The 26,318-nt window shown below is 39.9% G+C and overlaps 5 protein-coding genes across 6 annotated transcripts; 2 read left to right on the top strand and 3 right to left on the bottom strand.

Annotated features, from left to right (window-relative positions):
* The first annotated feature begins 299 nt into the window (after nucleotides 1–299).
* LOC143305650 (uncharacterized) lies at nucleotides 300–2,014 on the top strand. The gene is made up of 3 exons (XM_076690004.1): nucleotides 300–460; nucleotides 750–1,013; nucleotides 1,545–2,014. Exons 1-3 carry the CDS (start codon nucleotides 326–328, stop codon nucleotides 1,839–1,841), a joined length of 696 nt encoding a protein of 231 aa, XP_076546119.1. The 5' UTR covers nucleotides 300–325; the 3' UTR covers nucleotides 1,842–2,014.
* A 901-nt stretch (nucleotides 2,015–2,915) lies between these two features.
* On the bottom strand, nucleotides 2,916–4,578 carry LOC117611568 (uncharacterized). The gene is made up of 3 exons (XM_034339536.2): nucleotides 4,441–4,578; nucleotides 3,828–4,007; nucleotides 2,916–3,611 (listed from the first exon to the last, which is right to left on the bottom strand). The coding sequence occupies exons 1-3, from the start codon at nucleotides 4,450–4,452 to the stop codon at nucleotides 3,198–3,200; spliced, it is 606 nt and encodes a 201-aa protein (XP_034195427.1). The 5' UTR covers nucleotides 4,453–4,578; the 3' UTR covers nucleotides 2,916–3,197.
* Nucleotides 4,579–8,550: 3,972 nt separating this feature from the next.
* On the top strand, nucleotides 8,551–11,281 carry LOC117600490 (uncharacterized). The gene is made up of 6 exons (XM_034316032.2): nucleotides 8,551–8,671; nucleotides 8,959–9,285; nucleotides 9,424–9,519; nucleotides 9,629–9,688; nucleotides 9,757–9,892; nucleotides 10,168–11,281. The coding sequence occupies exons 1-6, from the start codon at nucleotides 8,609–8,611 to the stop codon at nucleotides 11,082–11,084; spliced, it is 1,599 nt and encodes a 532-aa protein (XP_034171923.2). The 5' UTR covers nucleotides 8,551–8,608; the 3' UTR covers nucleotides 11,085–11,281.
* An 88-nt stretch (nucleotides 11,282–11,369) lies between these two features.
* Nep5 (M13 family metallopeptidase neprilysin 5) lies at nucleotides 11,370–15,905 on the bottom strand. Its single transcript, XM_034316017.2, has 16 exons — nucleotides 15,839–15,905; nucleotides 15,601–15,698; nucleotides 15,473–15,526; nucleotides 15,348–15,405; nucleotides 15,083–15,273; nucleotides 14,662–14,899; nucleotides 14,328–14,580; nucleotides 13,983–14,259; nucleotides 13,608–13,763; nucleotides 13,308–13,543; nucleotides 13,113–13,222; nucleotides 12,986–13,044; nucleotides 12,823–12,871; nucleotides 12,567–12,753; nucleotides 12,176–12,352; nucleotides 11,370–11,713 (listed from the first exon to the last, which is right to left on the bottom strand). The coding sequence occupies exons 2-16, from the start codon at nucleotides 15,662–15,664 to the stop codon at nucleotides 11,540–11,542; spliced, it is 2,283 nt and encodes a 760-aa protein (XP_034171908.2). The 5' UTR covers nucleotides 15,665–15,698; nucleotides 15,839–15,905; the 3' UTR covers nucleotides 11,370–11,539.
* A 3,627-nt stretch (nucleotides 15,906–19,532) lies between these two features.
* Nucleotides 19,533–22,228, bottom strand: LOC117601384 (uncharacterized). 2 transcript variants are annotated; one of them, XM_076690178.1, is made up of 4 exons: nucleotides 22,194–22,228; nucleotides 21,874–21,939; nucleotides 20,227–20,449; nucleotides 19,533–20,081 (listed from the first exon to the last, which is right to left on the bottom strand). In XM_076690178.1, the coding sequence occupies exons 1-3, from the start codon at nucleotides 22,203–22,205 to the stop codon at nucleotides 20,228–20,230; spliced, it is 300 nt and encodes a 99-aa protein (XP_076546293.1). In that variant the 5' UTR covers nucleotides 22,206–22,228; the 3' UTR covers nucleotides 19,533–20,081; nucleotide 20,227. The 2 variants fall into 2 exon arrangements, with proteins under 2 accessions (XP_076546293.1, XP_076546292.1); XM_076690177.1 differs by having other exon boundaries at nucleotides 19,533–20,449.
* Between the last annotated feature and the right edge of the window lie 4,090 nt (nucleotides 22,229–26,318).

Below are 26,318 nucleotides of genomic sequence, written 5' to 3'. Positions count from 1 at the left end.
AATCTTATGTGTCAAACGTGATTAATCGAAAGATTGTATATTGTAATCAAAATGCAAATTCAATTTCAACTTCATTATTTATAGAACTACTCGATAACCGTTTGATAATGAATGCAGGGGGTAGCTGCACCCTGGCGCGTATCAGAATGCGTTCCTAAACAACAAACAATAAGGTGAGGAGGTAAAGTATTAATCAAGAAGGTGGGGCATAAATAATCTTTCGCAAGAAAAAGGAGCGGAAAGAGCTTTGCCTTGGATCGCTTTTCGAGGACCCCTGCTCGCTCCCCACGCCCAATTTCTTTTCACCGTTTCTGTAGCCCGCCACATGCCCACCACCGTCGATCCGTTCAAGGGTTCGTCGTGGACGTCTCAACGTATAAAAGCAGAGGATCTTCTTGGTATCTCATCAGTCGCAAAACAACGACCAACCAAGTCCGATAGCAGCACCATGAACGCTAAGGTGAGCACCACAGCCTCTGCGAACACTTGCAGTCAGACTTTCCTACTGATCAGATTTTTCAATAGTCCGTCAGTTCGATGACTATAAAAAAGTTTATATAAAATCGAGAAATTTAAGAAATGAAAAATCAAAGTCCTGTTTTTGTTGAAAGTTGCAATCTTTCGCCTTTTCAATTTTTCAATTTTTCAATTTTTAAATACTTCAATTTTTTAATTTTTCCAATTAGAAAAATTTTAAATAAATTGTATCATACTTGCCTGACCATACACCTCCCAATTCACTGTTCCAGCTCTTCATCGCCTTCGCCTTCGTGGCGGTGGCATTCGCCGAGGAACAAAGCGAAGATACATTGACAGAAACGAAGAAGGAGAAACGAGGAATCTATGGAATAGGATACGGAGGACACGGAGGACACGGAGGATACGGTGGAGGATACGGTGGAGGATACGGTGGAGGATATGGTGGAGGTGGTGGTTACGCCGTGCCAGTAGCTGTTCCTGTTCCGCAACCTGTCGCTGTTCCCGTTGACAGACACGTTCCCTACCCGGTTAAGGTAAAATTCTTCTCCATTTACTAGTCCACTTGGTGAGTACCGCAAAAGTACGTGCCTCGAGGAATGTGCCGGGAAACCTGAAAGTAAAACGTTGCGTGTCATTCGGGTGTTAGTTACACGACATTTGAACCTCGTTTTGAAAAAAAAAAAAGAAAAAAAAATGAAATCGTGCATCGAGTAGAAGGCGACCAACGTGTGGAAATGAGAGGACCTCGGGCTCCTAACCACGCTCTGTTTATCGCGGAATATCTGCTCCTGAGATTGGCAGTCAGATACTTCATCATCGGACGTTAATTAACGTTTCAATGCGAACGAGTGCGTGGATTTCGTAAGGCTGGAACGCTGGAAATCCCAAGCTTGCGAGCCGGATTTCTTGGAAAATTTCGTAAATCTTGCGATAGTCAATTTCGTTTAATCAGGTGTGATCTAGAATTGCAAACTTCGTTAGGTGCAAAGTCCGTCTTACCACAAATTACAAATTTTCGATTTCTCAAAACGTTACAAATTTTCTTTTCAAATTTTCCTCTACAGGTACCAGTCGCAGTGCCAGTGGATCGTCCCTATCCCGTCCACGTGCCCAGACCCTATCCAGTGGAGGTGACCAGGCACGTTCCAGTCCCTGTTGACAGGCCAGTCCCAGTTCCAGTCAGCGTTCCTGTCAAGGTTCCAGTGCCAGCCCCGTATGCCGTCAGAGTACCTCAACCCTATGCCGTGCCGGTCGTCAAACCCGTTGCAGTGCCAGTGGGACAACCCACGGTGATCGTTGAGAAATCCAACAACGGATGGACTGTCGGTGGTGGTGGTGGTGGTGGTTACTCCTCCTGGTAAACAACGAGCCAAACTCTTCGTGGATTTTAGGGAGCTAGCTTCGCTCGTCTCTGATCGTTCGAACGATCGCAACCAACGATGTTTCTCGATACGATTTTCTCTCGAGGATAAGGACACTCCTGAAAGCAACCGTTGGACAATGATTTCATCCTCTGGATTTTTCTTTTTTTCAATCACCTATTTTTCATCAACGACGCGAAGATTGGCTCCCATGACTGGATCTGGCCCCCTGTCGGCCCGTTCTTGACGTCCACCGACCATCCGGTTCGATGGATCTCTTCGTGGGATGGATAGAAGGAGCAGATCGAACGTGTTTCGCCTCTGTGACTTTAGGCATAATTTTGTATCTCGTTTAACTGTCTCTTCTTTTGTACATGTAAATCGACGTCCATTTTGCATCGTAGAAATAAAGGATTTCTTTTCGTATGAAGCATCTTTCTTGTTCTTTGTACAATTTACTGTGGGAAGATTTAGTCGTGTTAGATATGGAAGAAATTACAGGAGCGTTTAATGATGATTAAGTAAATTAAAAGCGGATATGGAGCAAACATTTTTGGGTGGAAATAATTGTGTAACTACCGTCTCGTTGTCTCTCCTTATATCACCGTTACGGAATACACAAAACATGTAACATGAAAAAAGTGAAACAAGATTTTCGAATGAAATCAGAAGAATAATTTTATTTTAATAATAGATTGATTTCATCGTATTTTTTTAGAAAGTTCTAGTAAAAATGTTCAAATAATAATTAACGCTGACATTGATGAACTACAAAATTATTTAAAAAAGTTCTATTCTCAGTCGTCCGGAACTGCTCGTTTCACTATTTAGATTACATATTTAAAACCTGTAGTCCACTTTCATGGCACGAGGAACGGGAAGTGAGTTTTCAACTGGTTAGACGATTCCTATTACAGATACTTGTTGCTGATACCATTCGATCTCTTGTTCTACCTGATCACGATCATTTGTTACAATTTTTCACGCCTTGGGTAGATCAAGAATGGACCCAGTTACAGGATATATAGATCGCGCAGACATTGAACCAGCTACGTGAATCACCAAACCGTGACAGGACAGCTCACTTTCCATTTCGTTGGAGCATGAAAGGTGGACGTGGTACCCGACACCTTTTTCTCGGTGTCATTGTTTAATTACCACTTTCGATAATTGTTCAATCTCACCTGTTACACGCGAAGGAGCGATAACGAGGACAAGGCACGTACAAATATAAACATTTATTAAAAAGTATATCAAAGTCTAAACGAATTAACAAAAAGAACAAATGACAAACAGAAACTTAACAAGACCAACTTGCTGATATACATAGTATATACAACTTGAACCCCTCGTTCGTTAATGATGGTCGGAGTAATCAGGCTGAGATGGTTGGAAATTTCCTCCTTGGTCGTGTCCCTGTTGGTTCACCGTGTAAGTGCTATAGCTTTCCGATTCGTGACCACCGTGGTCACCGGAATCATAACCACCCACGCCACCGACGCTTTCCTCCGACTGGCTGTGCGCCTGATAAGGGATCGGGTGTGGTACCGGGTAAAATACAGGCTTGTTCAACGTCACAGGCTGAGGAACGGGTACCGGCTGAGGTATCGGCACCGCCTTCGGCACCACCACAGGTACTTGCTGATGAATCTCGACCGGGTATGGCTTGGACACCTCCACCGGCACGTGTTCCTGGACTTTCACTAGCTTCGTGTACGGAATCGCGATCGGATGGTTCACCGGCACAGGGACGGGTATGTGATGGGGCACCTACAAAAGAGAAAGGAATTCTAGATCAAGAGAACGTCCGGAACTGCCCGACAGAGGAGCGACTATCTTGTTTCGTGGTCTGACGAGAAATCAGATCGTCCGGCTTGCGGTTTGAAGAAAAAGGTGGACATGGGTTCGGTTGTACTGGGCGGCTCATAAACGACTCATAAAGTTATATTTGTAGAGAAATGATAAAATTAACGATGAATTGGATACCTTGACTGGATATGGTACTGGAACCTTGACAACAGCCGTCTTCGTGACCTTAATGATTTTCGTCGGTATTTCTTTCAGATGAACCGATTGCGAGATGAGCTTCGGTTCACTGCCGTAACCATGGCCTTCCAAGGAGAAATGAGAGGCCTTCACGGCGGCCACGGCCAGGACGAACAAAAACTGCAAACGTTCAATCACGGTATTGAAAAGTTCGTGAACTTTGCCCAAATCGAAAGGCAAAAATTGAAAATTTGTAAAATATCTTAAACTGTAATGGTACATCGTTGCTTTTAATCCTTTCGCTATGAAGAGCGTATATTGAATACTAATTAATTTCCGATGAAAAAGTATCATAGCGAAAGGGTTAACATAAATGAGTAGTAAAATGAACTTTCACTCGAAATTTCACAAGAATCTGCATCTAAAATACTTTCTCCAAAAAGTGCCCCTCTTTGCTCTTAATTATCACTTTCTAATACACTTCATGATCCTAATTTGCAAATCCTCGAAACCCTTTGTTTCACTCTGATTACACGTTCACAGATGTACGAGTAAAAAATAAGACGATTCCTTGGTCACAAGTGCTTCCGGTTTAATCAGATGATGAACTTACTATTCGTATCATCTTTAATCAGGTTCGTGGGTGTAAGTAGATAGTTGCTTCGAATAGAGACGAATCACACTGACAATTGCAGTACAGGCTGTTCCTTATATACGAGAGGACCTTCACCGTCACCGATTCACGAAGAAAGCACTCTCTTTCCGACTGGCATACGTTCTCTTGATCTTGTCTCCGCTTCTCTCCTTTTTTTCCTTGCTCTTCTCAGGGCGGCCGAAGTTCAACGACCGCGGCAACTTCCGGCCTCCCGCGTCCGTTCCGGAGCACAACGCTCGATTTCAACCGTAATCGAGTCAACTCGGTTCTTCTTGCAGCCGCATCCTTGCTTTGAGATCCGCTGGATGCTCGTGTTTACCGTTTCGTAACTAACCCCGTCACGCAGCTTCCCTTCATTATTCAATGATCCTTTTGTCACTGCATTTTGTTTCATATTTTCGACGTTTAAATTGTATCCAGTGTCGTAAACATTACGCGTGATGTATGCGATCTTGCGCAACCGAGGTGTCCAAGCAATTACTCACGATGACATTTTGTAGCATGGATTACCGTTCCTCGAGAAGATTAAAGAGAACGCGTCGACGTTTCAATTGAAACGTTTCAACTATCGTAATTTACAAGAGATCGTCCTGAAATCACGACAACTTTCACCAATAACCATATTGATTTTAGTTTCCTCCAGTGAGTGCTTGTATAAATATGTTAAAATGTTTCTTATCCGAAAAGAAAGAGTGTTTTAGAATATTTATCTCGAATGTACATAAAATAAGCGTATTTAGTTCGAAAGCAACGATGATTCGATCCAAAGATGATTGTTTTATTTTTAGAAACCTTTTCACCGGTTGCGCTCTCGTGGAATCCTCGTTATCGGAGGGGTGCCACGTTAAATCGCACTTCCCATTTCGATTTTCAACAGTCAAGAAAATCCAATTACTTCCTGCGACTCAATTTCCGGCCGGTAAAAGAATGGTGAGAGCAATTCCGAGCGCACAAAACGCGCAGGACGATTCACGGTCGAAGCGGAGAACGGTGAAAGGATTACCGTTGTCGAACACTGAAAGAACCGTCCAAAGTAAAAGGATTAATCTGGATCATCTGGCTCTTTCGTTCGTACGCACTCGTGCGAGGAAATGGTTCACCTTTTCGCTTCTAAACAAAGCTTTTTGGTTCGTTCTAACCAGTCTTTGCTCAACTAGGGGACACGTTAACCCTGTATATCCGGGGTGAGTAACCCTTCCATCGATCACAACTAGCGAAATGGCCCTAGAATTGTGACTTTGTGTTTCACAGCTGCCCGGTAAGTCGACACAGAAAATCAAAATGACAGAGCTCTGCACTTGATGCAAACTTTCACGATCAAAGTATTAAGAAGGTACCAGACGTTTATCAGCTGCGTGGGTGTGCCGGCCAGGTAAGCGTAATGGAACGTTTATCCATCCGATCGAAGCGTACAAGCTTTGGGTTTAATCGGTGACGGTAAAGCGGTCCTCTCGTAAGGGCGGTAAAAACCGGTTCGATACAAAAGCAAAAGTGAAATCATTATTCGCCCAGCCCTCTTTCTCCTCTCACTTTCAATGAAAGCTAGTAATACCGTGCCGAAACGATTCGTTTCCATTCGAAACCAATCAGCTTGTCTAATGAAATAATTGGACTACCGATGGTTGTTCTAAATTATCTTAAAAAATTAAGATTCTTGAGAAAAGGTTTCTCACTTTGGACTACCTAAATTTGATTTATCAATCTTGGTTGACAAGAAAAGTTTTTTCAAAACTTGAGTCAACTTGGAGTCTAAGAAACTTATTTTGTTTATTATACCATACAAATTTCCTATGAATGTTATCTGATCACTTCGATTGTACATTAGACAAAAGCCGATAAACGATAGTAAAAGTTGGCTAGTAGTAGAGAAAGGCGGACAGATGAAAAAGGTAGAAATGAAGAACGAAAGAATGCCTCGTGAGAGGTTGTAAACTTGAACAAATCAGAAAGTGTGAATTTTCATTAGAATCTAATGAAATTTTAGCAGGGTCGTGTACTAAATATCTGAGACCTGCACGCAGGATCTAATTTCAACCTGCAAAACCACCAACTTTCTGTTCAAACTTAGAAAAAGATCAAACTTTCCGTCGTATTATACTTTAGTGGAAAGTATAAAATAATTAGAACAGGAACACCTTTCCTTCCGCAACATTCTATACAAATGATGTTCATGAAAAAACGTAATATAGTATGCACATGTCTAATGATCCCATAAGTTCAGCAGTGATTTGCAAGATATTGACTCTCACCGCAATTTATTACCTTCAATAGTACCAAAATTTTTATTTAAAAGATCCATGAATCTAGCCCCTGACTAATAGCCTTTTTCTGTCTCAAAAGTACGAGAAGAAATCTATCTACAGGCTATTCTTGAAATCTATTCACTTTCAACGCGCTGTTAACAGATAGAGCCACTGTGCAATTCGAATTTCAAAAGAGCGTAAATTCAAATTATGCGATAAATATCTTCACCTGATGTGCAAATAAATATTCTTAACACAAAAATCTATTTCATGCATATTGTTTCAATCACTTCTCTTAATTATCTCCTTATAAATTAAACGGTACATAACAGCTTCATAATTTATTAACTTTTTTCTCATCGATCAACTTAATCAGACGTTTATGCAGTTCCTTTCGTAACAAGCAAAGGTTTTATTAGTCTTTTATAATTAATGGAATATCAGTGTTTTTAGTGACTCTAAACTGGCATCGTTCATCATACAAAGACAGGATCCAGCCAGACGATGGTCGAAATGTTACGAGTTTCGAGTGGGATCTTTGTTGTTCAAGGTTACTAATCTAGCTAGAAGACATTCAAGAAAGAGTACTGAACCTTGAGCATCCTAATCCTCAAAGAATTTGTCGTTTCAAAGATGATTTCAATAGTAACACCTGTTCTAACAATGGAAGCAACCTGCTAACAAGGATTAAATTATCCACAAAAGAAAGCAAATAACATTCGTTTAGAATGTCAGCGACGCGCAGGACCTAATCACATAAATAATTAACAAGCAATGTCTCGAGAATTTCAAAATCCCATTGAAAATAGAGAGAAAAGAATCTAAGCACCGTGCGTCGCCGAAGTTCCAGACGGATTCTTGATATCTATAGGGAAGTCTAGTACAAATATTCCTTAGAACTTGAATTATTAGTCTTGAACCCTTCATCTGAACCCTTGAAAGTAATATTGTGGTGAAAACGAAGTTTCCACCTTATTTTAATTATTCACGAACGTTAATCTAATTAACATTTAGCTATGGAGGAATATTCATTTCATGGAAAGGAGAATTTAAAGTTCGTTTTCGGAAAAAAAAACATGGGACAATTTCTTAATAATTAAATATTTATTATAGGCCAAGGATGAAGGATTCGTTGATTTACAATTTAAATGAAATCGCAGGGTTATTTCTCAATGTTGGTAGGTGGATCTGCATTTTATATGCATATTCGTAACCTAATATCAATATACTTAATGTATAATAGATTAGAAATCATACCGTAGCTCATTCACATTCTTCTACTGAAATCTCTATCGTTCTTTCAATTTCCTGCTTTCCCAACAGTTAAAAACCTATGAGACACCAGTGACGCAACGTAGCTCTCAAGGAAATATATCAGAGGATACAGTTACCATCGATTAAACTTACGATTGAGTCATACGGATTACACGGAGTGGTCAGCTGTCCATTAAACCTCAGAAAAATCTGTCGTACGTTATCCAAGTCCTTTAAAAGCTTCTTCTTTTCCCCTCGACGAACCGCGATAATGGGCGTACACGAGCCCGGCGGAACAGAGAAAGAGAAGAAAAGATGGAACGAGGCGAATTTGCATAAATCATCCTCGTTGCTACACAGTCTGTTGAAGTATCGGACGTAAAAAGTGCCAGAGCGAAAAAAGGAACGAACGTATGAACACTAATACGAAAACGAAGGAAAGAATTCTGTCCGAACGACACCAACACGACAGAGGGTTCAGGAAATATTTCGTCCGCGACGCTGGAGCATCTCGATGGCTCAGGCCTTCGAGAAGTTAATTAAAAAATCTAGTTCTGCCAATGCCACTGGATTGGGAAATAAACTGGAGGGAGCATCGGCCGAGTATAAAAACTCGACATATCTTTGGGATGGTACACGATTCTTCATCGAAACATCACACGGCTAACATGAAACTACTGCTCGTCATTCTGGTAAGGACCCTCCTCCTCCACGATCACTTGAAAAATTTTAAATAAATATTAAAGTAATTTTCTTGCTCCCCTATGGACGTTACGCGACTTCCCTAGTTAATATTTCAATCCCTAATTACAATTATCTGGAAAAAAAGCTTGGTCCTCCAGGAGTCCTCTGCAAATTTAAATTTAATTTTTTTTAACTTTCACAAGTTCTCAAATAAAAATATTTTTGGGTACTGTAATTTTTAGCATTTTTATAAATCTTTTATACGATTAACATACGATTTTGAAAAATATTTCAGGCCTGCCTGGCAGCCTCCTCGGCCGTGCCTGTGGAGAAGCAAAAGAGGGACATCCTGCCAGGCGATCCCCGCTACGGAACCGATCAGCATCATCATCATCACCACCACGAAAACGTGGTCGAAGATGCACGAGCGTCCAGTGGTTACTCCTACTCCTTCCCGGAAACAGAGAACCAAGGAGCCCATGCCCATTTGCCCTCCAACAGCTACGGACCTCCAGGATATCAACCGGGTACTCCTTTGAACAAAGAATTCGTGGCACCAACCTCTGACGTAATTCAGTATTCAACTCCGGTACCGAATTTCCAAGTCTCCGACTCGGTTCAGGTAATTACGACAGACCACTGTGTGTTTACCTGATTCGTTCAAACAAGTTCAATGACCTGTTGATGATATTTTCGTACAGCGAACTTCTTCCCAACACCATCATTTTGTCCTTATGGTATTTACTGTGTTTTTCTTCAGACTCCTCAATTGACCAACACGTACATACCGGTAAATACGGAAGTGAAGAAGACGGTGACGACTGCGACAATTTCTGTTCCTGTTGAGAAGACCAATGTACGATAAATTTATTAAATTTTTAGTAGATTTACCAATCCTTGATTGGTGGAACGTTAAGACAGTGACGATTGAAGTATAATTTTTAAATTGAATTTTCATGTTGCAGTTTGTGAAAGCTGCACCGCCTGCAACTTCTTATGGAACTCCAGTGGCCCATCATACCACGGTAATTAAATATATTCCAAGGTAATTCTGAAGAATGGATTAAATAAATTTTTATTTGTAACTGTACAGAACACGCTTGATGCATCCAGCGATTCTCGCGTTGAAACCACGCTGAAGACAGTAAAAACCCAACTCCAAGATCACCAGTTGTTGGATGTCCCATCTCCGCAAGTGACGGTCACCCAACAAGCGCCCGTCAGTAAAGGTAAGAACACCTGAGCTTTATTTAAAAACTTTTAATAATCGAATGTCAAATGTCAGGGAACATTGATAAAAATATCGTACGTGTTACGTAACGCATGAATTTTAAAATCTTGTCGATGACATGACGAGCGGCAAAACTTTGAATAATTTATACACCAAAAAATACTTGTCATCTTGCTGATTTTTTGTAGAAATAAATTAACACGCGATAAGGATCTTGAAATAAAAATGTAATTTTCTGGGGATAATGCGATAGAAATGTAATTTTTATTTCAGGAGTGGCACATTATGCCACCGGAGTGAAGAGTATTCCAGTCACGACCACCTTCACAAAGAACTTACAGGCGGATACCCTGTTCACTGATAACTTACCCACCTTCCAATCGTCGATTGGAGGATTCTACAACGCGCCTAGTTACAGTCTTCCAACCACTGTTTACACGAACCTCCAACCATCTTACAGCACCTTTCACACTGGATTCACTGGTCTGGGAGTGGATTACCCTCTGAGAACCCTGAGCCACCAGGTCCAGTTCCAACAACCACTAACTGCTCATTTCAGTAACGCAATTCCTACCTCCTACTCTTTCCCACAAACCAGCTACCAATTGCCTCAGACTCTCACACAGTTCGTGCAACATTCTGAACCATCCGTGAGCACGGTACAGAATTATTCTCCAGTGCAGACACAGACCAAGGTTCAACCAGTGCAGCAGAATCTGGAGACCGTGACCCATGTGGAGCCAGCACACCACAAGGTGGAAACTCTGACTCCAGTTCACAAAGTGCAATCGGTAGAAGTGTTGCCTCAACGCACGGTGGTCGAATCAGTGAAGACCAACGCGACGCCATTGACCCACACCCAAGTCCAGAAAGGACCCATCGGTGATTTCTTCCAGAATTTCTCGGAGAACTTGCCTTCTTTGCCCTCGTTTCCCTCGCTACCTTCTTTACCTTCTTTACCTTCGTTCCCCTCGTTACCTGGTTTACCTACATTGTCGTCAACCCCGGCACCACAGATAGAATCAGCCTCGCCAGTCAGCACTCAGGTGTTCGAGAGCAAAGATTCCATCGCCATCGAGAACCCATTATTGTCCGCCGACAACAACCTGAAGGGTACCGTTGTACAACACGTCACCCCAGCTAACGAGTACGTTCAGCCGACGGCCGCGAACGGGGGATACGTTTATTGAAAAGTATTCAGAGAGTCGAAAGTCTTTTCAGTTTAATTGGAGGTGGTGAGACGTAGAAGATGATAAGGTACTTTGTAGTGAACTGTATGATGTGTGAACTATGACCCGTGTATTATGGAAGTCTCAGGTGGCAAATGTTTTCTAGCAAAAGAAACATATGTAACATTATAAGTAAATAAATTCTTTTATTACAAACATTGTCGTATTTTCATTTTAGAATTAAGGAAATCGCAGAACTCGCTGTGATTATTGAGTTTATATTAAAATTTCGAAACGATCAATTAATGTAAGGATCGTAACGTAATTGTAGAAAATGTATAAAAGCTCGATTGTTTGTTGTTTTTTAATTAGCGAGTTCTGTAATTATGTTTGCAGAAGTTTAGAGTACTTTGAGGAGGAAGATGTGGCAAGTGCTGAAAGAAACGTATAGATTCTTATTAATTGAAAAAACACCATTACCACACATGGCACTTATTTGGAGGATTCATTTTCGATCCAACAGGACATTTCCATGCTTCGCTGAATTCCTTGGAATTCTTCAGGACTCCCTGGAGTCTCACGTGGCCAGGACAATGAGAATCTAAGAGGATCCATTTTAGAGACTTTGGAGTGTACGATTCGCACCATACCTGAAATTTCAATAAAAAATATCATGCACGATTTCTGAACAGTAATTATAAAGCAAGCGAGAGAAAAAAGAAGTGTAACCGGATGAAACTGGATGAAATATTCATGAAGTATCAGAAAGTAAAAATTTTTATAATTGCAATTCCAGTCGCTTGACACCTCACAAATTGCCCACAAAATTGCATAAAACTTCTTCTGACAAGCGTAATCTGAATCACATGACAGTAAAGTGATCAATATTCATAAAAGATTGCTTGGTTATTTCAAAATGTTGCAGGAAATATATGCAACGATGTTGCCTCGTGTTTTTTTAATCTCGAATCATTATCAAATTTAATTAATTTTGACAATTTTGAACAGCGTTTCGTAATAGTACTCTTTATCGTGTATTTATTAGCCATAAATATTCTTCTTGGAAAATAAAATAAATTTTCATAGAGGTGATTTGTTTATTCAACTCTTACGTGGGCGAAACCGAGAAAAACGAGCTGCTCTTGAGTGAGATGAGTGAATCCCGGAAGTAGAGGTTCTTGGCCGTGTCTGGCCTTCCATCTTTCGTAAGCGATGACAGCCTCTCTGAGGCCCCCATTATCGGCTATATTTTCGCCCAGCGTACGTTCACCGTCGATGTAATCGTCTACCTGTTCGAACAGACTCACGATTAACCCATCCGCATTCTTCTCAATCTAACGACCAAACTCCGGCAAGGTCGAGATTATAAGACGCAAGTATTACGAAGAAGAACCTTTCAAAAGTCAAGAATTCGATCATAAAATTTAGATAACCCTGAGATCGTTCACATTGAGTAAATAAAAATGAAGACATTTATCTTCTATTAGAAGATAAAATATTTACCTCAACCTCGTAATAATTGTTATAGTGATTAACAAAGCAGTCGGTTTTCTCGTTATACCGTAAAATAGTTTCATTCGTCCACCATTGTCTAACATTTCCATCGCTATCATAGTGTCTACCACTGTTATCAAATCCATGAGTCAATTCGTGACCCAAAACCGTGCCTATAGCTCCGTAATTCAATGATCTAAAACAGAAACCACATTTTGTATATTAATAAAAGCTCGAATATTTAATTATTCAATTTCAATCTTACTCCAAACCCAATTCGTAAAATGGAAACTGGAGGATTCCTGCTGGTATCGCTGCATGCGTGTTAGAAAGACAATAGATGGTCAGCTTAGGTTAGTTTCAAGGTGCAACAAATGTGGAAATCTACTGTGATTCATTTTCGAATTTAGTAATTAATTGTTACGTACTTATATGATTAAATTGATAAGTGTGAAACGCATTTACGTCTGTTGGATCAGTCGCCCAGCTGAAGAAGAAAATGTTCAATGAAAAATCTTGTATTTGCATTGTTTTTAAAAAAACATGATAACTTACTATGATTCGTTGTTATAATTAATGTCATGGATGCACTCCAATTCGGAAATAGACATCAAGCGAATAATTTGGATCATGTTGCTCAAATATTCCGTCTCCGAGAGATCTATCTAAAAATATAGAGGATGATTCAAAATAAACTTATATATTTTAACACTTTGATCTGTAAATTAAAATATAGCAATCATCTCTTACACCTTCGTAATATTCATTAAGGACTCGCTCGTCGAACAACCAATCAGGAAAACCAATCTGAGACTCCATTTTTCTATTTTTCTCCAAAGTGGCAGCTTTCGTCTGCTTGTCCATCCAGTCGGTTCGCAGAACCAGCGATGCGAAAGCCTCTTTTATGTCGCCCATCATTTCAAACACCTTCTTTCCTTTGTCCTGGTGAAACTGAGGATCCACGAACAGCCATGAAACCGCCATTCCTAAATTATAGCACAGCTGGATGAGAAACCGTCGAATTTTGTAATAGTTTTTAGAAACGCTAACCCATCAAATCATTCACGGCCGAAGCACAAAGCAAAGATTTTGGTTCTCCAATTTCGATGCTGGTCATTTCAGTCACATAGTTTATCCAAATTTTTCTCAACGTGCTAGACGAATGGGGCGCCACGATGTCAACGATCACCCACCAAATATATGTTTCTAGAATATTTAAATAATTATTTAAAAATATTAGAAATTATTCCGTTTGATTCCTAGGAAAGGTACATTTTATATAAAGTGTTTCAAAAATGATTTACACAATGAAAACTGACAGAAAATTAGAATTTCGAATTTTTCATTGACTTTCCAACTTCTTATCCCTTAATAATGATTTACAATTTTCAGGATTCCATTTTGAAACGATCTGTAGAATTTTACCTAGTTCCTCCTCGTCGCTAGCAGCCAATAGGAGAGCAACCTCCTTCAAGTATTCCAAATCCCCGATCAATACTTTATCTTTCCTGTTCAAATCCAAAGTATCGATGTCCTTGAACACTGACTCGATAAATGGTTTCCACAGCGGTTTCGGAGCAAGGGTCGAATTCACTTCCGTTACGTATTCGTCGGTTAACTTCTGAAGATCATCCACCAACATGTAATCACCGTCTGTCGGGTCTACGTCCCATATGCTTTGATTATTTTCCAGACGAGATAACTGCAAGCATGAAACACTTGTAATTTATCCTACTTGTAATTAGTGTTCCTTCGATTTGTACCACTTACGTAATAAAAAGTGCTACTCAACTCGTAGAGAATCTCGACAACTTCCTCCAGATCTTCCTCTTCAGGAAACGAAGACTGGTTCAAGGAACAAGCGTCCAGGGTACCATTATTGACAACCTGTTTAATAATTTCGGTCATGTACTTTAATTCTGCACTTTTCAGTTCGCTCATCAGTTCATCTTCAACTTCGTCGTCTTCCAGTTTCCGGAAACGCGATCTGATCGAGTGCAGTCGTCTTTCTAGCTCCTTGTCGCTGTTAATAATTGAATTATTTTATAGAAAAGATAGAAGTCTAAGAAGTTCTAAGAAGAATGAATTTTTGAAGAAATTATACTTGGGTAATGGGCTGCTAGTGATCGGCGTGTCCAGAACCATGATGTTATTGCTGGTGTTTCGTGGATCGGGGATTATGTCGAAACCGAAGAAGATGTCCCTTCCTAGAACTTTCTTCACCCTGGCCATCTGTTCGATGTAATCAGTGGTCTTCTTGGTAAAAGCCGCAGGAATCGAGGGTAAATTGAGCTCTTCCAATAAGTCGAACAGTGGTGCCACTCCCAACTCGTCCATCGAATCTGAACGAGTTAGAGGAAAATTTATACTTCTCTTCGGACCATGCTAAAATCTCATTTTGGAAATTTAATTTGCGACCTTTTCCATTTTAAAGTTACTCGCCTTCTATTGCAATATGGTATTAGAAATTTACCATTATTACTTAAAATATAATGAAAGGGTCATTTAATAAAATACCAACGTACGCACGTCCATGCAGCTGGAGTACAATATCTTCGCCTGTGTCACTGCCCAGGGTACATTGCTTCTGGTAACATTCTCTCGTAACGATTCCCTGATTTTTCTGTACACGCGTTCTCTACGTTCCTCGAACCATGAATTTGTCAAGCTGTTATCTGGTATAGGATGCTCGTCTGGCCATTTTCCACAGACATACCTGAAATGCACGAACGTTTGTTAAATACTTTCCAAAGTGTTTGGAATACTTTGTAAATTTGCAGGGTGGCTCACTTATAAAAATCGTCGCAAGGATCAACAGACGTGTCCATAGATTCTTTCAAACTAGCCGCTAAAGTAACAAAGTTCGAATTAATTTAAATAATCGTGCGGAAGTAGAATCTTTGATTTTTGCTCACCTATGCGGACGCACTTTTCCGTTTCGCACAACTGTCTCTCTTTTCTTATTGCATCTATAAAAAAAAAAAAGAAAAAATGATGTAACCAAAGTATACAACGTTTTATCTATTATCAAATATTTACTCACAAAGTATAGAAAACACCAGCGTCATCGTTAACAAAAGAGCAATCAGAGTAAACAACATAATCATCAAAAAATTCGGTACTTGTCTCCGTTTCTTCAAGCTAGAACAAGAGAACGAAAGGACGAATCTAATTATCGCGTGGGGAAAAATTAGCGGCTTCCTCGCCGCTCGTTTAATCTATGTAATAATACGATCTAATGACACAGAAGACCGGTAGACATCAATCTCCCGTTCACTTACTAGGCATTTCTGGATTTGATCGCTACCAAGTTCTTGTGGCTGGAGACAGTATAAATCGACTGGGTTTCATCCTCTGTGAAAAACGAGAACATGAATAAAACTGAGGGAAACCGCAGTATTAAAGATACTGTAACTATCCACTTGAAAAACAAGATTTTATTTCAGTAATGATACTATCAATTTCATTACAAAACACTTGTACTGAGTCATGAATAGGGTAAGACGCATATGGTGCGTCATAGATAGGGTAAGACGCATACGGTGCGTCGTCTATTACAACCTATAGATAAGGCAAGACGCATAAGGTGCGTCATCAGGTGTGATCTTGTTAAACAAACTAGAAACGAATGAAACGAAGTTCGAATGGGTTATAGAGAGTTAGCGGAAGTGTTTGAATAAAAATTATAACTATACTCACTGCGTCGGTTCATGCTGAATGGCCCAGTGACCGTATCGAACTGACGACACTGAACAACCTCGAGGGACAACGGGTCTATCCATACGTTCACATTTTCCTGCTTAGCCAGTGGTTCTCGTTACGTCTATTTTCACCTGTGCCTGTCGTTACATTCACCCCAGCCACGTGTTTTTCCGCCCTAGCTGTGCGCTTCGCGCACACCGTCTCCTCCCCTGCTTAGAGCATCGTGAAGGATTAATGAAGTTCCTGGTGTTGTCGGTAGATCTTGCGGACAATTGGCCATCGCGGAATGGTCTTCTTACTTCCGGTGGTAATACGGTTATGTATAGCATTAAGGACGCGAACTTGAACTGAAAATATATATCATTTCTGACGTTCTTTTTACACTTTAATCTTGTCTCGGGTTTTAACATATCGACTTCTATAGTTCTGCGAATTTAATTTTAACGAATAATTAACAAGCAAGTAATTATTTTTATTGCTACAGCAGTTAAGATGTGGAAGACTTCATTAAAAAAGAAATATTCATTTTTTAATGATGCAGTTTTAAAGACGATTAATGGATAGTGTCATTCGACCTTTTTCATAATTGAAGTATGCAGAGTTTATCACTAAATCATGCACTTCCTTGAAACCGTCTGGTCGATATCATTTATGTTCATGTTTGACGAAACGGAAGGGAACGTTACTTGCTTTAAAAACAATTAATTATAAGATGACTTTAACTAGAATTCATTCATTTTTTACTTTCACTGTTTAATGGTTACAATCATTGTAGCTACATTATGTTTATGGCATTTGCATGTTGAATGTACTTGATTACTCTGTGCTTATTAGTGATATAAGAATTTCTTTAGTCAGCCTAGCAGATGTTGCTTTAAACAGGAGAAAGTAGGAACTATGTATACAAGACAAATGTCCCTTCATTCGCATTATTTGTCGATCGGATAGTCAAAATGACTGACTTGAAATTTCTTATTTTAAATTATTCATTTTATCAAGCTATTTTCGTTAAAATTCATATTACCTATTTTTGAGATAAAGAATGAATGTATATATTAAATTATATTGGCTCCGGCATTAAAGACCCCAAAATCATTTGACATTTTTATAAAATTCTATTTTAAATATAACGCGTCTCCTCGTACGACAACACGTGATTTAGTATGCGTGACAAATAAAAAAAACTAGGTTATCAAATCAATCGCAATAAATAGAAAACTATTCTAGCGATCAATATTGTTCCTGGATGTCTCCTAGTGATAGTGGGTGACATTGTTCATACACGTGTCAGAATGGAGAACACGTGTGTCGTTGAACTTTCTCAGCCCAACCGTTAATTAACTAAATTCCAAAGTGAAGTTGAATGCAACTCTGATTCCTAATGCTTAATAGAAAATCAGAACAACTTTTCCAATCACTGAAATGATAATTATACTTAACGGGTGTGTCAGGTGCCATTCGATCGGACGTATGAAACTCAACGGTAAAACATTGCAGAGAATTCTAGTTCTCAAGGAAACTACTCCGAGCTGTACCCTCAGGCGTTCATTGCAATTCACTGCAAATCTTTTATTTTTTGTCTCTGCTCCAGTCCTCGATTTCTTCGCTAACCAGCCCGAAGGCGTACTCGACTCGGTCGGTGTCGTTGAAAGGGCGTTTGCAAATTAAGTACCCGCGGCTAACTGAAACTTTCCAGTCAGAAATGTAAATGAACGCAGGTCTGAGAGAACAGCTGAGTATTATTAATCTCGCGATCCAGAAGAGATATGTTCGACGAAACCTACTAAATAACGTCTCTTTTATCGCGACGGTAAATCAAGTATTTTGCATTTTGCAACATTCGCAAAATCCTTGTACCTTTTCTTTTTTAAACAGAGTCCCCAGAAATCGTCGATCGAGTTTCATAAAGCGAAAGTACAGAAGAAATCGAACAATAAAATTTCTCTCCGCGTTAACTGTAACAGTTCTGCGTAGCAGATGATTACGTAAGGATCATTAAAATACATCGGTAACGTAATTAGACGCCAGACGGTGCCCTTCCGTAATGTTCCGATCGTTTTGTACAACACTCTCTCTCTCTCCAATGTGAAAAATACCAGCTACGAAAAGAAAAAAAGAAACGAGCACAATTTATTATGCTAGATTACGAGTGTCAAAGCGATTACGCAAGCGGGTGAAATGCAGAATAGAAGCGGACGATCGATGGAATATACGGAAGAACCGGTCTATCTCGGCTCGATCGCCATGCGATTCAACCATTTTCCGGTTCGTCGTGCGGAAATAGGCGTAATTGCAGAAACGTATTTACGCGTTGAAGAAAAGAAGGATTTTTGCGTGGAATTTCATTGCACGCACCAGTAAATTGAATTCTATTATAAAACGATTCGACTAATTGATAGATACGGTTTGCTTCTAATTATCCTCACGCGATATTTTTATTTTGTAAGACCATGATGGCTGCAACAATTTTCTATACAATCTTTCAGATATATCAAGTAAAATAAAAAGACTCAGTTTCAAGTTTAATGGTGTTGGTAAAAGAGTTCCTTGGAACTCAAAATGAATCATTTGATGATCTCACATAAATTCTTTCTCCACTTCTTTTATCGAGTGATTACTGCATCGAATCTCACCGTTAGACTTACGATTCCTTCCACTTTCCCATTACGTAATTTGTACGTTGTAGCCTCCTGGGAATTATGTTTAAAATAAAAAATTGCGTAACCAAGAGTTTAGAATGGAAAATTGGAACGAAGAATGGTGTTACAAATCGTGATCGAGGAATACTCTCACTTATTCTAAACAGAACTTGATCAAAACTCTGTTTCTTTTTATAGAAAAGTAACGTTCACGGTTCGATACTCTTGCTATCTATAAGAGTACTTATACCTTCTTTCAAGGTTCCCACAAATGATTGAAAAAAACATTGCGACACTTCAATAATTGCATCCAACAGCTACGAAAGGTGACATTTCGATATTCGATGGAGATCGATCGATTTTCGTGCAAAGAAAACTTCTCGAATCGCTCGCCTTCCGGCACGATGCACTACGAAAACAACGACAAAGGGGTTGAACGTTTTTGTTTGGACGATTCGTTACCCTGGCGACATTAGATTGATTTGTATCGTGCAACTTCCACGCTGTATACCTATCCAACCATTAAAACGATGTACGAAAATGATCGAGAAAGTCTTGAAAATAATTATTTAAACATAGAATTGAAAATGAGGAACGAACGAACGAAATGATCACAAGCCATTTATCACAAGACATAAAAATTAACTTTTATTAGAAAATAAATAAAAGTGTTGTTGCAGAAGTATGGTAGGGGTGGGTAAGGTAGGGGTTGGAACTAGGCGGAAAGAAGAAAAGAGAATATACAATGAAGGCACCGATGTCATCGTTGTTGTCACATACCGCACAATAATTTCAAGTTTCATCGAGGAACAGGATAGGAATGGTGTAAATTATCAAATAAAAGTCGCTGCGCTCGTGTAAACGTGTATCGTGTGTATAAAAAAAAAAAACAAGGAAAATAAGTAAACTTTTTTTTTGTTTTCTTAAAGATTGGCTGCCTGGTCTGAGGTCTTCGGGTGGTCCAAAAATACTCGCCGATCCTGAGGCTGTTATTTTCTCATTTTCCAAAGCAAATTACCCGACGTTCCTTCGTTCATGGTTTTTCTTTCCTTCGTTGGATAATACTGATTTCCCTCTGCTCCCTGAAGAATACTGTTTTTCCACCTGAAACGAACGAACTCGAGCAACGCTGGGTTAAAGTTGACCCGGATGCTTCTTCAACTGTATGTCCTCTGTTTCTTTCCTGCCAAGAGAATTTCGATGTTGGCCATGCTGGTTAGCGGTTGTTCGTAAAGCGTCGTCGCTACTTCCGGATGGATGCACCTCAGGACGGCTCGTCCAGGATGGATCACCCTGGACCAGCGAGTTCAACGGGTGACGTGGTTTACCTTAGTCCCAGGGCTGGTGGTGGACGGGAGCCTTGACGATCTTCACGGGTTCCACGTATTGTTCAACGCCGATCAAATGGGGGGTGATCACCTTGGCTCCGTGGTACGGAATTTTCACGATCGGTACATGGGGGATCTTAATGCTCAGGGGTTGAGGGTGTGGTGGTGGAACAGACTGTTGTTGCGGGATCTGGATCGCGTGATGCACTTCCGGGGCATGGACCTGAAGAAGCACACGTTTCACACGTTAATTTAATCTCATATGCTGGGCGATGACACATTCGCTGCGATATAAGACATAAAGACCCGGTAGATTCAACTAGACATTTAATATTTAAAGAAGATTACCACAGCGAAGGTGTCAGCGCTACCATTTTGTAATTGGATAACAAAATTCAGGTATGGTATATGTCACTTTTCTATGGTCCCATGGTTCCCTTAAAAGAATTTCTTGCAGAAATGTTTGAAATCCCAATGGACTATGGTGGTTTAGAAACATTGACATAGTGTAGTGTGTGTAAGGCTAGAAACCAGAATGATTGGAAAATCAACGACGTTTGGAGAATTAGAGCAACTTGTTGCAAAACAAAATTGCACAAGGAACTCGAAATCGCCTGCAGTTTTAGAAGGTTCCTGCGTTCCCTTGATTAGCGAAGAATTCAATTAAGAGTTCGATTTCCTCTTTCGAGCAGCTGGAAAGTTGCGTTACGTGACACGTAACTACCCGTTCGGTATTAGACGAATCATTGAACATAGAAAATGAGTACTTGTCCAAGGAATCATCGAGTATGTTTGATGTATTACGATGATGGAGGAAGTAACTTGATTGAGTAGTATCGTGTCGAAAGTCTGAGGTGTTTGAAAATGTGACGAAGAAAATATCGATGACTGTTTCTGTAGTTTCGGTTACCTGATGGCACGATATTAAGTTGAAATCATATTTTTTGTTACCTGAGGTGCCGCCACCTTCACGATTGGAGGTGCAGCGACCTTAACGTAAGAAGGCGCTTGCCAAGGTGCAGCCCCTTGCCAAGGATCAGGCGCTTGCCATGGTTGCGCTACCTAAGTATCCCAAAATCACGAAATTTCAATGTATCTATGATTCTATAAACTGTGAACGAGAAACTTGGTTACGGTTTTCTTGGTTATTTCCCACCGAGTGCGTCCAGTTACTCGGTTGTCGAGGAACGACGTCGAAGAACGAGCAGTTTCCAGAAGATTAAAATGAATGACAGAAGAAAAATGTTGAAATGATTAGATTAGACGATATTATCGAAGGATTTATCTTCCTGTCAAATCGATTGAGGTCCAAGTCTTTCGTCGAATCAGACTTTGGATCTCAGAACAGAGTTATAGTAAAATAAATTAACATCGAAGATTGTTAGAGTAAATCAAAATTCTACTGAAACTAAGAGAAATGTTAAATTTAAGTTGGTTAATTGACGTTGCTTTTGTTCAGATTCAACAACGCAGAGAAAATGAAATTATTTTACCTCACAAAACCATGTTACATTTTAGCCTTTCGTTCGATTAAATACAAGAAATTATTGAAGATTGTTATGGAACGTGCACTAGTTAACTGAAATTGTTTCACGTAATAAAAAATCAGTATAAATACTTTGCTTTGTGGTTTTTGGTTTCACTTACCGGTTCGGAATACCCGTAGATTCCGGGATAAGCATGGGCGACAGCCAGAAGGGCGAACAGAGCAATCTGCAAATAAACAAAAATTCATTTGTTAGTGCAAATAATGTAATATCAAATACTATTCGATCTGAATGAAATATATTAAGTTGATATTATTTTGAAACATCGATTCAAGTTAAAAATTTTCTATCAGAGATCACAGAAAACCCTTCGGTGTTTCAAGAGAAACGCTAAGTTGAAACTCAGCTGGTTTCAGCTAGGACTAAGTCCACGATCCTAGCGAACAACGATAGAATCGTTCGACGTGGATTGAAACTTACGACGAACTTCATTGTGGGCGATTTTTCTAGTGCAGTACACGGGAAAACACTACGTATCTGAGGGGCGACGCGGTATGCTTTTATAGCGGTGCCCTGCCCAGGCCCAGGGAACCAACATGAGGCGGGGGTACAACGATTGCATTGCATACAGACCCCTTTCACCAATAGCGATCGACCCTTTCGGACCCCTTATTCGGCGCTCTATCAATCGTAATATCGTCCATACTTCCGGTAACCACGATGACACCGACGAAAATTCAAATTTTCAAACCAATTAAGGGAAAATAGGAAAAATTGCAAAAGATTGACCTGGTTTGTCGCGGAACGCCTTATGGTCGACGGAAAATACAGAGAACTCGAATCATGCGAAAAATTCATCGGCCATTCGCGCACCTTTCCTTCCAATGATTAATAATGTTCTTTAGATTGCAAGACGATATCCTGTCGATCATCTCGAAACAGCGATGGCAACAGAAACAATTACACAACGGAAAATTAAGCACGACTTCCGGCTAAATTGACGTAACGCAACTCGCTGCCAGGTTTCGTCCGAACATTTTATGAAATTTTACGTATTTCCTTTTCAATTTCCTGTGTTGAAAAATTCAAGTCTGCTATGAGAATTAACCAAACTGAATGTTTTTCTTTTCGATCATACATGGAGTTGCACCAATTTCATAATAAACGATCTATTTCTCGTTGCTTCATTTATAAGTTGCAAAATTTTACACGAAGAACTCGATTCATTAGGGCAACATATGTTCATCAGCGACGGAAAGATATAATTGTGTAAAAAAAGTGAGGTGTACAGCCGGCTTATTGTTCTCCGTTTACGGTGGGTATTGTGCGAAACGTGAAATTAGAACGCGACCACGCGTTTTTCTAACGCATCACGTTAAATTAAATTCGGCCATTAAAAAAGAACAGAATCGAATCATTGTAAACGAAAGTGTCGTTAATGAAACTTATCGGCAATTAGTCGTTCGTCGTTTAAGGCCACGAGTATTAAACTTGGATTCTATGCAAATTTTATAAGCATCATAAAATATGATTTATTTATGATTTTTCCACATGGAAGAACGAAATTTAAACAATATAAATACACGACCCAGAACTAGATGCATTTACGACTTCGCTTGTAGTCGTTCAGCTCGTTAAGTTTACAACGCTTACGAAATTGGCGAGTCGTAAACCGTGCCTATTAGCGACGCGAGGGATAATTGGGATAAATAGGGCGGGATAGATGAAGATTGAAGCTGAATTTTGCCGTGTTACCATAGCGATGGAAATACACTTCTTTCGATCAGGATCGCGCAATGTTCGATAGATAAAAAAAACACGTACGAAGAATTTTAATCTGACCAATTTGGCAATACCAATTACTTTCTTACTTCGATATCATTAATTTAAGATTTAGACAAGAAACTATAATTATTACACAGGGGATGGGAAGTTGAAAATGAGAACCGATACGTTCTCCTACATGATCTTCAGCCACGAAGGTTGCAAGAATTCACGAAGTTTCCACCTTGGCACGGATTCTCTAAAGCGACTTCTCTCGCTACCTTTGGCCTGTTAGATCTCCTTTCCGAGAAAACTGGCCGCCCCCTTTACATGGGAGTGCAACTAGTTGGCCAATCTTCGTGATGTGGGCAAACGGTTTGACCCGCTGTTTCGCGAAGATTCGTTATTCAATCGAAACCACGTGCATTCGATTACGGTGGCAAGGAACGCGCGAAGGAAAGAGAATTATCTAACGTTGCAGTGAACGTCTTTGAGATCCCAAGTAATATCGGATCCCAGCAAATCATAGATAATGCTAGGAAGTAGTTTTCCATCTTAATCCCTTGCCGTGAAACATTGTGTCGCACACGTAACACAATTTACAGATCAAATGTGTCAAAATGAATTCGAATTATAATTTTCTCAATCGTGGATCACTGAATGCTATTTTTCTTTATTTGATTTAAAATTGAAGCAATCAATAGTTAGCTCTGTCAGGCGTAATTATAAAAAAAATCATAGGCGAAGGGGTTAATACTTAAGTGCTAACATAAGGCAAGTTTTTCTCGCGAATCTTTTAGGATTTCTTTTAGCGACCCTATCTAAGAATTCTTTTTTTGACTGATTGGCAATTATACCAGAACGGTCGACCGTCTTACCAGTCACCACTTGGACTTTGCGCAATTCCGAGCGTGTTACACTCGTTGTTTCTGAACGCGTACAACCGAGAAACAAGCAACCCTGCACGGATGTTAACGTGGTCGTGAGACTTCTTGCAAAACCTGGAAAGTTTAACGATCCCGATTATTCGTACAGTGTTTCGGCACCGTGGTAACTAAAAATGGAATATTTGGCGGTTTATGGTTCCGTGAACATTTTATGCTCCGTAATCATTTTGCAATATAGTACCTTATTGGTTACTACCCTCCTTTCATTTCTGAACAATTTACTCTATTTCTTATCCCGCTCCGCTATCTGTCAAATTAATTAACGGGCTATCAGAAGGGATGCGACTATAATATATCTGATTCGATTAGATTGCAACACGTTACATTGCCCCTCGTGAAATCTAGGATAAATGCATCGATCCCCTGATAAATTATCCGTTTAACGATCCGAGACGTCGTTATTTCCCACTTCCTGATCCCGGCAGAGGGAAACATTAACCATCGATCTTTTCCCATTTGTAAACGCCGCGGAACGAACAAAGTAACTTGAAAATGAATTCACCGTCGGTACAGTTTGAATCGAGTTCAATCGGTTGCTAATGAGCCCGACTAACGTAACGCGTTTTACCCGACCAGTCTCGTTTCCTTTATTCAAAGAAAAATCGTATGGAATCCTGAAATCTTCCGCAACCATGTCAACTACCATCCTCGTCGATGATTGTATGTCAATCAGCCGGCGAAAACCATCTGTCATTCGATTGACGTTTAAATGTGTTGAGTAATAGCTGTCTGCGTTTGAAAATATGAAAAATAGAAAAGCTGGAAGCGAACTCTGATCTCTCATCTGAGACAACAAAAGGGCTAATTTATGCTCGGCTGAGCGAACAGAAATTCGAAACTTGGCCAGAGTTTCCCATGGTGAAAATCGCGAAAAACGATCTAACTTGGCGATTAGCAACTCCGGTGATCGTTGCACGAGGAAAGCGAAGCAAGGAAGCTCCGTGCACCACGAATGAAGCAACATTTGCGCAGATAAAATCGCGATCGTGAATCAAGGTAAGCAAAGCGAGTCAAAAGTTTGTTGAACGTCCAGATCTAATCCTGCCTGCAAAACGTTGTTTCACTCCTGTTCCGACTTTCTTACCTATCAATGTTTTCTGCTTTGTCCGAATCCGGTACACGAGAAAACTTTAAATTACCTATTACCGTTGACCACGAATGGCACGGTTACATAATTCATATCTTTTTCCTTTTAATTGTAGTACGTTCTTACCGATGCCAGAAAAACATATGAATCATAGTTCGATCGCTTCGAACACGTGAAATATCAATTTGCGAGGAAATTTCTTGCCAAAGTGAACGTTCCTAAAACTCTCCGTAACAATTAAGGAACACTGGTGAAATCGAACAATAAACGGCAATCAAGCCCGTGTAATAACGATCGAATAAAAAGAAAAAAAAATGGGCCGAGTTACATTGAAAGGTTACAGCGCGTAAATTACTCGAACTGTATCTAATTTACATAGATTAATCGAGCTACCAGTAAACACAGGTGTCGTTCATTACCATCGTAAGTAAGGATTTTTGCAATAATTCTTGTGCAATTAACTCAAATCCACCGTACATTAATATTAACTGATTTTTATTGAATGGAGTTTCTTTTCAAACATTTTTATTGGAACCTTTCTATGGTTATTAGACACGTTTCGATCGTAATGGCAGAAGTTAAGGTGGTCGTTCCAATGCATTCCTCGTGCATTTTTCAGCTGGTTAGATTGCTGAATTTGTCCTCGCGGACCTCGATCGTTCCCGATCGACGAATGGCAGAATGTGATTTCTTGTCGCTGCGGTGATCGCGTTTCTTGACGGTGGACATTGCTGAAGGGGTAATATACCGTGTGACCGGATTATATTTTAAACTGAACCTAATTTTTTCCTTCATTTTCCTAGAAAA

Source organism: Osmia lignaria, chromosome 9 (genome assembly GCF_051020975.1).
Source record: "Osmia lignaria lignaria isolate PbOS001 chromosome 9, iyOsmLign1, whole genome shotgun sequence".
In the NCBI taxonomy this organism is placed as follows: Eukaryota; Metazoa; Arthropoda; class Insecta; order Hymenoptera; family Megachilidae; genus Osmia; species Osmia lignaria.
The sequence above is the reverse complement of the archived record's forward strand: the minus strand, read 5'-3'. Positions and strand labels throughout refer to the sequence as shown.